Raw genomic sequence first — 14,842 nt, 5'->3', positions numbered from 1 at the left:
GTCAGGATCGAATGCGTTTTCCACTCCCCTACCTTTGTTTTTGTACCAGGGATTGAACCCAAGGACACTTAACCATGGAGCCACATCCCCAGCCCTTTTTCATTTTTCATTTTGAAAAGGGTCTCACTACCTTGCTTAGAGTCTCACTAAGTTGCTGAGGCTGGCTTTGAACCTGTACTCCTCCTGCCTCAGCCTCCTGAGTCACTGGAATTAAAGGCACGTCACACCACGCCCAGCACAAATGATAAAGTAATCAAGATGAAGGCTATTAGGGTGGGAACTGTATATAAGACATACACATATACAACCTGAAATACCCATGAGAGTTTCAAACTGAGTCAATCTGCTTGAGTTAAATCTGCTTTGTGGCCCCAGTAGGTTCAGCATTCTGCACACCATGCCCACTCCAAACAGAGGCTCTTGGAGTTGACTTTATTTACATGGGGCAGCACGGTACCTGGGGCCTGGACTGACGGGCTGTCCGGACTCTTCTCAAGAGCTGAGTCAACCCATGCCCAGAAATGATGCTGAGATGAACAGAGACTTACAGAACCTCCCAGTTCTCTTCCTGCCGCTTTTAAAAAAGTATAAACAAAAAATCAGTTCTCATATAATTCCACAGTTTGGTATTTGTTCACAGCAGGAGGGTGGGGCACAGTGGGTAGAGGACAGAATCTATGGACCAAGAAAATGAACAAAAGACCAAGACACAAGCAAGAAGGACGGCAGTGGGTGCCTGCGGGTTGCTCTGTGAGCACTAGTCTCCAAGCCCGTCCTGCGCACGGCTGACAGCAAGCAAGCGGTGACAGGCCTGCGTCGCACCCTGGGCCAACTGCAGGCCCTGCGGCTGGCCCTACTTCTTCAGAAGAGATCAGTACTTCAACTATTTACTCTGGCTTCAGAAATAAAGATTCGGGCTGGGGAGATAGCTCAGCTGGTAGAGTGCTTGCCTTGCAAGCACAAGACCCTGAGTTCGATCCCCAGTACCGCAAAAAAAAAAAAAAAAAGAAAAAGAAATAAAGATTCACTGAGCTGTGCACGGTGGTGTGACCCTATAATCCCAGCAGCTCAGGAGTGAGGTAGAAGGATCATGAGTTCAAAATCAGCCTCAGCATATTAACAAGGCCCTGAGCAACTCAGTAGACCCTGTCTGTAAAGAAAAAGGGCTGGGATATGGTTCATTGGTTAAGCAACCCTGGGTTCAATCCTCAGTACCAAAAAAAAAAAAAAGATTTATTCATACATTCACCCCAGATACCCAGACACATTTATGAATAATGTTTACCACAAACCTGGCACTGTGCCAAGTAATAGGTGAGGGGGGCCAAGACCGTCAGGTCTGTGCCTGCACAGAGCTCACACTCTAGAGAGGGGCAGACGAACGAGTGGACATACCACAGACAGGCTCATGAGCTGCCACTGGAGGAACAGAAGGGCTTTATGGCTGGACAGTTCTATCTAAGAAGGCCCACAGGGTGAGGAGGAGCCAAGAGCAGTCCTCAGGCAGAGGAGTCTGGTGTATTCAAGGAAGCGGGAGAAGAGAGAGTAGCCAGAACAGAGGAATCAGGGGAAAGAGGACAAGAGCAGCCTGCAGAGAGGACTGGAGTTTAGGAAAGACCTGGGTTGAAGAATCAAATTCCAAGTCCTAGTTAGGCACACCTGTAATTCCAGTTACTTGGGAGCAAGCTCAAGGCCAGCTTGGGCAACTTGATGAGAATATGTCTCAAAATAAAAAAACAAGAAAGAGCCAGGGGTGGTGGAACACACCTGCAATCCCAGCAGCTCAGGAGGCTGAGGCAAGAGGACCGCAAGTTCCAAGCCAGTCTCTGCAACTTAGCAAGAGCCTGTCTCAAAATAAAATTTAAAGGGCGGGGGGTTGGGATGTGGCTCGGTGGTTAAATGTTCATGGGTTCAATCCCTGATACCAAAAATAAAACAAAAACTCATTGTACTGGACGAGCTCAACCAGGCACAGAAGAGGAAGAACCAGTGCTAGGACTGAGAACTCCCACCATTTACAGCAACAGCCTCCAAACTGACTGCCCCACAGTACGAAGGCCTTTCAACATCAACACACATGCTAGAAGTTACACACAGCAACACTCTTCCTCACAACAGGGTAGCCCTTCCTAATATTTTCTACTCTATTTCATTTCCAAGTCAAGAAGCCAGTCACAGTGGTGTGCACCCTGTAGCCCCAGCTACTTGGTAGGCTGAGGCAGGAGGATGGCTTGAGCCCAAGAGAGTTAAAGGCCAACCCAGGCAACACTGGTTGACTCTGACAGCTCAAAAAAAATATAAAAGGTACAAAAATGCATACGTTTCATGCCCCATTAGAGGTTTACAACCCACCACTGGGTCAACTGACTGGGTAGCAGGAAGAACAGAGCAGTGGGGGGCTGGCAAGGGAGGTGAGGCGTCTGCCATCATGGAGGAGGGGGTGGTACTGTGTCAATGCTGCTAAGGGTCAGACAGGAAGAGAGGAGAGAGGACACTGGACCCGGCAAGGTGGAAGCTGCTGGTGATGAACACAATGTCTCAAAGGAGCCGTGGGGCAGGTGAAGAGGACTGGAGAGGGAGTAAAGGGGGATAGAAGCAAGGGATCTAAATGGACTCTCACTTCCATCTACACTGTTATCATTTATTCAAAACACTGAACACCCGGTAATAAGAATGCTGGCATGTGAGCCTCTGGAGAAGACGTCACCGCAGTTCTGTATGACTTCATTCCAATCACAAGGAAGGAGGCTTATAAACCAAGACTGAGAGGACATTCTCCACAGTAACTGACCAGCATTCTTCCCAAGTATCAAGACCGTAAACAGGAAGAACTGGTATAGGCTGAGAAAGACCAAGCAGAAACCACCTAATGCAATCCTGGGATCCTGACTAAGCCCTAGGATGGAACAAAAGAAAGCATTAGCGGGACTGGGGATACAGCTCAGTTGGTAGAGTGCTCGCCTCGCAAGCACAAGGCCCTGGGTTCAATCCCTAGCACCGCCAAAAAAAAAAAAAAGAAAGCAAGCATTAGGAAAAAAATCTTTGGAGATTCAAATAAGATCTGGTTTGGTTAATACTACTGCACCAGAGTCAAGGACCTGATTTTGGTCACCATGCTGTGGCTATGTAAAATGAGAACCTGAGGGAAGCCAGGGAAGGGGTGCCTGGGAACTCTCTGTACTACTTTTGTAATTGTTCCAAGTCTTTTTTCTGAAAAAGAAGATTGGGAAGTAAGAAAGCAGGAACAACAGATTCTGTCTCAATAAAGCCCGCTGGGGTCTGGCATGTACCCTGCATGCCCCAGGCTCTGGGTTCCACCCTCAGGACCAGACAACCACCACAAACCCCAGCCAATAAAAATGAATGAAAATTGAAATATATATTTTAAAAAAGAAAAGAAAAGAGAAGTCTTGTCGGGAACAAGAGCAGAAACTAGGTGGGAGCAGGGAGGGCACCAGCACAGAGAGCACTGTTACCCAGAAGTGAAGGGGACAACAAACTAGGAAGTCAGGTTCAAAGAGGAAAGGAGGTCAAGTGTGGGGCACAGAACACCCTTGAGTAGCGGCAGTCAATGACGAAGTGCCAATGCACAGGGCCTGTGGTAGACAGATGAGGGACAAGAGATTGGCAGCCGTCAAGAACCATGTTCTAGGGGCTGGGGCTGGGGCTCAGTGGTAGAGCACTTGCCTAGCATATGAGAGACTGAGTTCGATCTTAACGCCACATAAAAATAAATAAAATAAAGGTATTGTGTCCATCTATAACTAAAAATTATTAAAAAAAAAAAAAAAAAAAAAACAGGTTCTACTGCCCACTTAAACTGGAGTTGGGGATCTAAAGAGCACTTAGCTGTGGAACGGACCTCCCAGATCCAGAAGCGGATCCTAAACTACTGGAGAAACTGGACTGGTCCCAGCAGAGGTGTGCACCCTGAGGCTGGGACCATGGCCCTGGAGTCAAATCACCCTCTCAACTCTGCCCTTTTTCTGCAGCAGCCCTGGCTGCCTGGACACAGCACGGAGGTGGCGTGGCAGTGGCTGGGCCTGGCTCAGCAGGGTGGGCGCTTAGAGGAGAGCAGGGCAGAAGGCACGAGGAGAAAGCTGAGACCACATGGAAGGCAAGGACTGTGGCGGCAGAGCTGGGTGTTCTTCTGGGCAGGACAGATGAGGAGACCAGAGGGCTGGTGGGCAGCGAGAGGGTAGCTGCTACCCACCTTCTGAAATGGCGGTTTTGATGGCAGCCAGAGAACTGTAGAGGCACCCAAGTAGGCTGGGAGGTCAGCCAAGTGGGCTGTCGAAGTTGGCCTGCCATAAGGGACACGGCTTCCCATGGGAGCAGGTAACAGGAGGAACAGAAGGAAAAGGCTATTAGGGATGAGGAGGTCCAAATGCAGAGGCCAGAGAATGATGAAAAGACCAGAACAGATTCAAACTGAGCTGTGGACTGGTGTCTCCGACACATAGTAATGGGATAGCCCGGAGACAAGAGCTACCAAGTGGGAAGAAGGGACAGCACCAAGCATGAGCCTCAAAAGGACGGGGGTTTCTGATGGAGGAGAACTGGTTAGAAGCAGGGAGGAGGAAGGAAGAGGACGACATCAGCCCCACCTGTGGCACAGAAGCACTTGGGAGGTGACGGATGGCCGCCAGAGAGGGCCGTGAGCGAAGGTCCTCTGGAACAGTGAGGCTCTGGAAGAATGTTCAGAAAAGGGGGTTCTGCAAACCAGGACGGGTGACTCAAAGGGGTTCAACAAGGAGACACAACTAACTCCTCCACGCTCACTGCCAACCACGGGATTCGTATGCAAACTCACACTCCCTGAGGTTTCCAGGAGGCTCCGAGGAGGAGGGGGAGCTGTGGCATGACCTACGGTGCAGGAGGCAGGCTATGCATGCGCACCAGCAGGTGAGGCGGATGTGCCCGAGAGGTCCCGGGCAACCAGCACTCCGCAACAAGGCAGCTATCACGGTTGCAGAGAGAGTGAGACGCAGCAAGACACTCTCCACGTTTAGAACCTTGGGGCAGATGGAAGATCACGTCACGCTGACCACCACACACGTGTGCCCCATTCCCGACAAGTCTACACGCAGGGGAGACAACATTCAAAGGGCACTCCTAGGGGACGGGGGTGTAGCTCAGTAGCAGAGCACAAAGCCCTGGGTTCAATCTCCAGCACCCGGTGTGGGATCCTCACCCCAGACTCCCTACTTCTAAGCCTCTACACTCCATGTGTGTGCAGCCCCCTGCCGCATGCATGCATTTCAGTGGGCAGGGGGTCATTTTAGCTCAGTCTCTTGAGTCTAGGGAGTCTTTCCACCTGGCTAACATGCACAGGAACAAACTCTGCTGTTTCCCCAGGGAAAGGGGTGACTGCTAAAATGGCTAGGCACTGACCAGCTTCCTGATGAGAAGCATGGGAACAGCTGAAAGGGTGAGAGACACTGCAGCAGTGGAATCCAGGTGCCTCCACATCAGAATATCACACACAAATGTCACCCAAAAGCTCCACCTCTCAGCACCCCAAACACTTGTTTAGAAAATGCTGCCATAAAAGACATCAAACTTCCACTATCTGCACACCCTCAAGAGGAGTTAGGAATGCCCACTGCTTGCTCAGTCTCAAGGAGGTGGCTCCCAATATACCAACAGCTCTTCCCCTAAGGACAGATGAGAATTTTTCCAAGGCAGGTCAGAGGCACTGCCGAACTGCAGCGCAGCAAGGTCGCCTGACACCAGTTTACCTCTCATGCAGGTGCAGAAGGGACTGAATTACTTACTTGAAATTCATTTTCTTTCTGAGCTTGTTCGGATCCCTCTTTATTACAGGACCTCTATGAATGAGAAAAAGCAAACACTTCCGGTGAGATGGAGAACACTGAGCAGACACAACTCTGCAACCACCAGAACAGTACGGCTTACGGAACATCAGAGATCTTTACCAAGGGCTTCTCAGTCCGCCGTGGGACCGGCGTAGCCTAAAGGCACCAGCAGCCTCCAGCACTAGCACCAATGCCTTAGAAAGTGCTTCATCTCTTTACAAGAAAAGGGATGCGCCAAAAGAACCGTGCATCTCATGGCCGTCCCAGGTCCTTTTCACAATTTCATTGTTAGAGGAAAGTCACAGCACTCTTCCAATCAGGCCTTCTAAAGAAAAGCGCAGGCCAAGGCTCTCACCAATTTAGTTACGGGGTTCTTTCAAGCCAACCACAAGGACTGGGGTATCAACACACCCACGGATGGCTGTGGTCAGCACAGAGCATGGAAAAAGAAGAAAGCCCTGTGCAGGCAGGACACCTGGCATGGCTCTGCGCACCTGCCACTCCCCCAGACTAACCCTGCTGGTGCAGCTGGTCACAGCTCCAGCAAAAAGAGGACAGGGTAAAGTTAATAAAGTCCCTAAGTTATCTTATATACTAATATATTAAGGTTACTTTTACATTACTTTCCTCAATGAAATTGCAAATTATTGGTAACAACATACTAGACCATCAACTTCCACAAGCAGTTCTGAGGCTATATTCTTTCTTCATGGCACAGAGTGCATGTATCTTCAAAGCAACCCCCCCCAACCCCAAGTGCTTTAAACCCTCATAGTACCTTAAATGAGGGACTGGGGTAAAGTCAGAAAGAAACTTAAGGGTAATATCAAAATTTTATATTCAACTATTGCCTCTAAAATTGTTATTTGTTACAATTAAAGTCTGCTTAAGCCAGACCCAAGAGGAATCCTGTAAAGGAAACCTCTTTAAAAGAAGAGGTTGGTAACTTAAGGTAATATATCTTGACCATCCCATGGAAACATACCTTTCCATTCCACAGCTTTATCAAAAACACCTGTACCAAGGGTGGAAAGTGTGGACAGGAAAAAAATGCCACGTTAAGCAACACCAGCTACTCTAGCAGCGTTCAAAAACCTCGAGACTTCAGCAAACACTCTCACCCATCATACACGGAACAACATTCCACAGACACTTGAATGCATGTCATGTATAAACAGTACATGTTTATCTTACTCAGTATAAAAGTAAACAAAAATAAACATCCATGTTCATAAAGCTATCTGCTAAAGGCTTCTAACACTTGCATTTAGACATATTCATTAATATCTGTAACATACAGTTAAAAGTACATTTGGTACAAAGTACAGAAAGTACAAATGAGGATATGTGATGTTTTCATTTGTGTAATCTGCATTTCTCTGATGAAAAGATGTTACAGGTTAAATCCCGTTATAGTGAACACTATAAAAAAATCAAAATATTAAAAAAATACCGTTAGCCATCTGCTGAGGATTCAGTGGATGACGTGATGAATGGGGGAGGAGTCGCTTGCCATCTGAAGCTCTCCTCCCTCCTTAGCTGCAGAGCGCTCCCACGGCTGCACTGTTTCCTTAGACTTATGGCTCAGTGACCTCTCTTGGGTGGCCTGTAAATTCCTGAAGAACAGGGACTTCACCTTTTATTGTTTTGTCTTCCCCGAGAAGCACCAAGCAAATTCTGATGCTTGTTACACTTGTTATTCACTCTAAGTGAATAAATGAACACTCCTGCACTGTGAAACACAAGGCAAACAGGTCCAAGGAGCAAACCAGCACTGGGGCAAGTTCACACCCACGTTCCCAGTAGTGGGGAAACTAGCTGCAGTGTTAATTAGGATGCTGAAAGGGGCTGAAATGCCCCTTGAAAAATTCTTGTGCTTTTTTCTCCAAGTAAAGTTAGAAACAGATTTGTCTGTATTGGGGTTTGAATCCAGGGCCTCACACATGCTAGGCCAAGTGCTCACCCACTGAGTACACCCCCAGCCTAAATCATATAATCAGACATATTACATATTAATGCTTTGTACAGAAAGCTTTAAGACAAATAAGGAATTTGGATATACTACTGAATTTTGTTGTAACGGGATTTGACCTGCACAAAATTCTAAACGACTATGGTTATTCCTAAGCTTGTTATTGTTCTAACTGTATCTTCTTAGGGAGATACAGTTAATAGATTATTTAGCTAACAGAAGTCCCTTTCCCTGTTTAATGGTGCTCTCAAAAGCAAGTCACCTTATCCCAGGTTACAAACTGGCTAATGATTTGTTTCAAAGTCCCAAGACCACTCCTTTTTAATATATTATTACCAGAAATGGAGATAAAAGGCATTCATTTTTTCCCACCCCTAGCAGTGCCACCCCACCCCAGTGGCTGCATGACTTATTCAGTAGTAAGAGCACCATCATGAAGGCAAGATGGACTTCTGCAGTATCGACCCAAGTTCTGTTTCCTCAGTACAGAATGGCAGGGGCTCTCTGGCTGTGAAGGAGGAGAGCAGGCCCAGGAAACCTGGAGCCAGGGAGACAGCTGGTGGAAAGGCAAGCAGAGGCTGCTCCTAGGCTCAGACCCACTCACCGGGCCAAGAGAGGTCAGAGCACTCTCTCTGGGAAGATGGGAAGCAAAATACACTTGGGGACTTGGGGAATTTTACTTCAGTGGTAAAAATTTATTTGAAGTAGATATTAAGATACATTGTATAAATATTTAGTATGACTTTAAACTTTCCTCTAACTTGCAGATTAATAAAAATTTTCTTTTTATAAGTTATAAGACTAAAATGTTTCACATTTATTACAAATTTAGACATTGGTTATTTAATATCAAATAATGCTGTGTGTGTGTGTGTGTGTGTGTGTGTGTGTGTGTGTGTTTCTGCAGGGGTTCAAACCCAGCCTTGACCATGCTAAACTCAAGTTCTACCACTGAGCTACATACACCCCAGTCCTAATTTTTTTTGTATGAACATTATTATTATAGTCTTTTTTTTAATGATCTTATATTGATACAGACTGAAATATTTATGAGAGAAACACTTTGATGCTGGTACTACCTTTGAAATAACCCTGGGGAAATGGATGAAACAGATGCAGGAGCTGCCCGCCAGGAGGCGTGTGGGAGGACGCCTGGGGCTCACCACTCTTCTAGTCTACTTTTGTGCTTATCTGGAATCCCCCAGAATAAAAAGCTTTTCTGAAATTTCAAGACCTAAGAAATTAAAACATCTCAAAAATACATAAAGATACCCAATTCTATCAATTTACTAAAAACTTCTGAATTATAAACCTGAAATAGGTAAATAGTTATAAATTTATTTTAAAAAAGACAAAGCTATTCTACCACTGGCTTTCTCCTACCCTCTTCATTTCTTATTTTTCTTTCTTTTTCCACAGTGCCAGATTAAACTCAGGAATGCTCTACCACTGAGTTACATCCCACCCTTTTTAATTTTTTGAGACAGGGTCTCACTAAATTGCCAAGGCTGGCCTCAAACTTGGGATCCTCCTGTCTCAGCCTCTCAAACAGCGGGATTGCAAGCATGTACCTGGCTGGCTAGTTCTTAATAAAAGATTCCTCTAATGATTATACAGAGGGTTTATGACTATAATAAAACCCCATTTGTGAGATAAAACAAAGTAGCACATCAATTTTCCTTAGATGTGGGTATGTGAATACAAGTAAATCAGTAAGAGCAGCAAGTAGTTATCTGAGACATCTATAAAGTGTCCTTAGAGATCTACTACCACATGAGCTGCTCTTGGGCCAAGTTGGAAAAAGAATGACATGTTATCAAATAGCATAATAAACTAGGAATGTGATTTAAGAAATCAAATCAATGTCAATTATAGGCAACATCATAAGAACATAACCACTATGTCACACACAATGGTAGCTACAGAAGTAAAGTGAGACATGGAGGAGTGCCCCAGACAACACTCTACTAGGACACGCTCTTTCCCTCTATCACCCTGTCCCCACCACATGGGGGCTACATGGATCATTCAGCTAGGAGCTCTTCCAAAAGTTCTCCTTAAAATATAAATTTCAAAAATGCTATGAGACCCATGGATAAATGATTGAATAATTTAACTGCTGGTCAGATTCAACTTCTGGGGCATCTAAAGGTTGGCTGGGAAAACGACCCACCACTCCACTAACCCAGGACCCTCCTCCTGAGCTGAGTCCTGAACAACTCCCAGGTTACCAATACTGCGAGAGCGATGAAACCTGCCTTCTAAAGGCCAGGAGCTGGGACCTGTGGTCCTGAAGTGGCACCAAGCTCCATTACTTTGACGGATTCTAACACTAAACCCCAGTTTTTCAATCACTGTCAACTCTCAAGGAGTAAAGATTTGGTTGTAAGCCCTGGCCTAACTCCTGCTGCCAATGCGACTCTGGTCCATCTCCGATGAGGCCAGGCAAAGAGTGTGCAAGGTGTGACAGACCCTTCCCACTAATATTATGCAGGATGCTATCATGGCCTTGGCTTTCCTTCTCCCTGACTGCTTAAAAAAAAAAAAAAAAAATAGACAAGAAGGAAAGAAAACATCCTATATTTATTGCTTTTTTGGTTTCTTACAGTATTCTCTGAAAATATTTTACTAAACATTAAAATGTGAGATCCAAAAGCGATGATTTAAAATAGAGCTTATGGGACTTGTTCATGAGCACAAATGAATCGCAAGTATTAAAACAAAAAAGTAACTTTGAATATTTGATGGTAGTCTCTACACAATCTTCCATCATTCCAAAGAACATTCTACACAACCTGATCTTTTGGAACATTAATAACTTCAAACTGGAAGATCTGATGAACATGGGTAAGAAACCAGAACCTCAAAAAGGTTCTGGGCTTCACAAGGTAGCAGCTTGTGAGTGAAAATCGGGTAAGGAAGGCTCATTCCAGGATCTTCTCAAAATCATGTCTGATGCAGGCAACCTGCTGACCAAAGCCTGCTGAGACTTCCACTAAGCACCGGAGGGCTGACCTGCAGACGACATTTTTCCAGGAAGTGAGCTGTGACCACTCTGGCCTGGCATGCTTCCATGTGGAGTCAGCACTGCTGAGCTTCATGAAAAAGATGGGCACCCAGCTAAGACCACAAAAAGCTCACTAACTGATAAGGACAAAGGAGAAATTTTGCTGCTAATTCTGACCAAAAGAACTACTACTAGATACGCTGCATGTGTGTGTGCGCATGCATGTGTATGTGTCTTTGTGTGTGTGTGTGTGTGTGTGTGTGTGTGTGTGTGTGTGTATTTCCATAATGCTGAATGTAATGTGAAAGAAGAGCCTAAGTACCTCAATTAAATTCTCAACTTCAGGTCCATAATTCTTAAAAGTATTAAATGTTCGTCATTTTCTACTGAGGAAACAGAAGAAAAGGATCTGATTTGCCTGGGACAAATAATAAAAATTAAAAAATGATACTTTATCAATATATAACATTCTGAAATCTTAATCACTGTACCTCTTTAAGCACAGCACAAACTGTAGCTGGTGCTACTTAACAAGCATTACAATTTTCTTTTTAAAAAGCATTTCTTGAATCCAAGAACTAAAAGAAAGAAATTAAAGCTGTAGAGAATGCTCCAACTTCAGAGGTCTCATACTATACCGTGAATCGTGTCTGTCACCTGGAAACCAGAGTGCTCCAGGCACGATCGCATGGACAAGCCTGCAGCAGAGAACACATGCACATACAGCTAAAGTGGTACATTACCCCAGCGCCCTTCACTCCACCCAACACAGACATTCCTTCCCACAGAGGGGTAGGCCGCGGGCAAGTCATCGTTCCAGGGACCAGAAATCTGCATTGGTTTCATGCTATAAATCCCAAACATTTAAGACCAGCAAGACAAGGACACTTTGAATATGTCAAAATTAGACACAGTAGTCTGTGGTTTATTAAGTTATCAAAAGAAGGCACCAAAGCAGGTATGGAAGGACCATGGGTGTAACCAGCAGCTACATCTGTGGAGTATTAACTAAGAAACACTAGCTGGGTCAAAGGGGCGCATACAATGCAAAAAAAAAAAAAAAAAAAAAAAAAGTCTTACTTCTGAGAGGGAAGTTTTGACTACCTTAGAAATAGATTTAATTACACCGTACTCAAGAGTGCAGGGGGATTTTTAAAAAGCAGAATAAAGAAAACAACTCGAAGTCGTGGTAACAGCAGCATGACAAGGGGAAGAGGTGGCTCCCAGTATTTGGCCAGCAGGGACAGCTCCTGTCCAGGAGCCTCGGTGGTAATGTCTGCAGGGAGAGGGGCCTCAGCTCTACATAGTATTTTTAAGCAGTTCATTTCTTAGTAGCCAATAGTTATCTACAAGCTGGTCCATATTTTATCGTGTTTAATTAAACAAGAGAAAATAGGGAAAAGGACATTTTGTTTTCTGGACTCCAAAAGAACAGTCTCCCAGATTTTACTCTTAGACTCGCTAAGACATATCTGCGTTGTGCCTTGGTGCCTTTAATTGCATTATGGTTAGTACTCAAACAAGCACTAATATTAGCCTTCTATTACTCAAAAAACAAACAAAAACGTTTTTTCCAAACAACACTTAAGAGAGATCTTTGCTGCGTGTTATTAGCATTCGTGCCTGTGAGACCGTTCTTAACGGTGAGGCCAATCTCTCCAGTCATGCACAGAAGGACCTGGCTTAACACAGAGTCACTGTTCTGACAGAGGAAGGGACAAGGCACTCCTCTGAGACTTCCGCCAACTGGCACAGGTCACAATGAATGAACAATACGTACTGACATTTGTGTCTTCCACAATTCATGATAAATAAGCAAACTGGGTATTTGTATCAGCCAAACTTGCTTCTGTGAAAAGGCTGCTACTGGACGTTGCGGCGCTCATGTTCCTTCCCAGTGTCAGAAAGGAAAAAATCAAGTCACATTTATAGCTCGTTTTATAGTGTCAAGCTTTTAGCAATTACATCTCTTTTCAAAGTGGCAGAGGCTTATCACTTCTCAAACTTCTATTCAACAACCCCACTTTAGTTCGGTCGTTTTACAGTTGAGTCCGGTGGTTAGCATCCAGGCAGTTAAGAAAGAGCTTTCCCGCCATTAAAACTGAAGCTAGTCTATGGAAAACAGACATTAAATTATACTGCTATGTATTAAGATCAAACCAACATTTTTGTGTTTAATAATTGCCTAAAAGTAATGGTGTAAAATTGTATGTCTTCTCCAGATCATATTTTCTGAAGGACCTCTCCTGCCCTTGTTGAACATAGGACTTTTTTTAAGTCCCTAAAACTTAAAAAAAAAAAAAAATGGGATACAGGGAGCAAGTTTGCTTATGTCTCATCATGTATAGAATTAGGGGCTGGAAGAGACAGATGTTTGAGGACACAAATTGAGCTGTAAGTCAATCACAAGGTTTTACCTTGGCTTTCTGGAACTTAACCCTTAGAGAACTGCAACAAAGAGCAGTCACTTCACTGTCACTATGGAAATAAAGGAAATCAGACATTTCACAACACCAAGAGGAAGAACTAGGAGAAAACTGAGAAGCAACTAGTTATTTTAAACCAAGTCATTTATAAATCATTACTGATTAAAGAACATGAGGACTATTTCCACTAATATTTGATTCCCACAGAGGTAAAAAGTTCAAAAGCCTAAACAAGGAAGGGGTGAGGGAAAGAAGGGACAAACTAAACTGAACCAGTCTATCATATAATTAAGTAAAACAGCAAAATATCCTGAGAAAACACACGGACCTATCATTAAGTACAATAGTCCTCAATTAACATTCTTCAAGGGAAGAGTGAACCAGGGCCCCCTTAAAGGCACAATGTCACCAGTTCCTCCTACACATACAGGTACAGGCTGTGTGTGCTTTCCTACAAGGCAATGTTAAAAAGAAGGAAAGCAGATCGCCCAAGTCATGCATATTTAATTTTGTCCCTAGCCTGTAAGTTTATTAAAGTAATGGTATTAATTTACTGAGGCTCCACATTTGCTGTGCCGTATCTGTTAATTAAAACAAATCCTAATGATTTTCTATCAATTCTGGCAATTTTTTTTGTGCTGTTGTTGATGTAAGAATGAAGGCCTCAATGAAGAACGTAAATGTCTCCCTCCACGATGGGCCAGATTTCAAAAAGTTGACCATAAATAAGTAATTTGATTCTCCCATGCCCCAAGAAAAATATATCAATAAGACTTTTAAAAACTGAGTTGAAATTCTTTGAAAAGGAATTTAAATTCATTGGAGAACTCCTGGCACGGTGCTGGGCAGGCTCAGCTTTTGCTGCACCTGCCTCTCATACTACTTCCTTCTCTCTACTACAGTCATTTTCCAGAGTCCCTGAAGAATGTGATTCCTCTCCTCATGTCACAGCATCCCCAATGGCCAACAGTCTACAATGGTCACCAATATTTGAGGTTCTTAGTTGGCAACAAGTGTTCCTTTGCAGAGTTTGAGGACCAAAAAGATTTCAATTTGAAGCTGTAGATTTCATGGTTTTACTATATTTAAACTTAACCATTAGAGCACACTTGAACTAAGGGTCAATCAACTGGGTGATCATAAGGAAAATGTAATTTCACCTATGAAACTAAGAAAGTTTTTTTTTTTTTTCCCCCCAACAAAAATGAGTTTACTGTCTCCTAGGTCAACTGTGGGACTGCTGCAGGTGTGCTCCTAATTCACTTTAGATGCTGCTCTTGCCCTTTCTACCCAGATGCTTGCAAGCATGGTCTCCACCTTCCTAAGCAGAGGCAGCTTCAGGAATGTAAATTAATATAATGTTTCCCTAATATAAAGATAACTGACTTGCTAAATACAGGAGTGTCTGCCCCTGAAACTAGAATGGTTCATGAAACATATTCTATTCTATTAGTTTAGAAAGAGTTAATTTCATTTTAAGTAGCTTAAATTATTCTGTGGTTTATTTTTCTGAGTTACCTAATAGCCTTTTTTCCCTCCTTAAATATAAAGAAGGAGAGCACCTGTAATCCCAGTTACTCAGGAGGCTGAGGCAGGAGGACTGCAAGTTTCAGGCTAG

At 44.2% G+C, this 14,842-nt stretch overlaps 1 protein-coding gene across 8 annotated transcripts in view; it reads right to left on the bottom strand.

Annotated features, from left to right (window-relative positions):
• Chka (choline kinase alpha) overlaps positions 1–14,842 on the bottom strand; it is a 55,035-nt gene that overhangs the window by 17,006 nt on the left and 23,187 nt on the right. For 3 of the 8 annotated variants that reach the window (XR_007103952.1, XM_047517461.1, XM_047517463.1), the window contains exons 3-4: positions 6,805–6,834; positions 5,778–5,831 (exon numbers count right to left, since the gene is read on the bottom strand). The exons of 3 other annotated variants lie outside the window; for them this stretch is intronic. Coding sequence is in view for 4 of the 5 variants with exons in the window: in XM_047517461.1 (XP_047373417.1) it covers positions 5,778–5,831; positions 6,805–6,834 (84 nt within the window). In the remaining variant the exon portion in view is untranslated. The remainder of the gene's footprint in view (positions 1–5,777; positions 5,832–6,804; positions 6,835–14,842) is intronic. 2 more of the 8 variants (XM_047517462.1, XM_047517464.1) reach the window with 1 other exon arrangement.

The sequence above is a fragment of the Sciurus carolinensis genome, chromosome 11 (genome assembly GCF_902686445.1).
Source record: "Sciurus carolinensis chromosome 11, mSciCar1.2, whole genome shotgun sequence".
NCBI lineage: Eukaryota > Metazoa > Chordata > Mammalia > Rodentia > Sciuridae > Sciurus > Sciurus carolinensis.
Note: the sequence above shows the minus strand (reverse complement) of the source record. Positions and strands in the feature narration are given on the sequence as shown.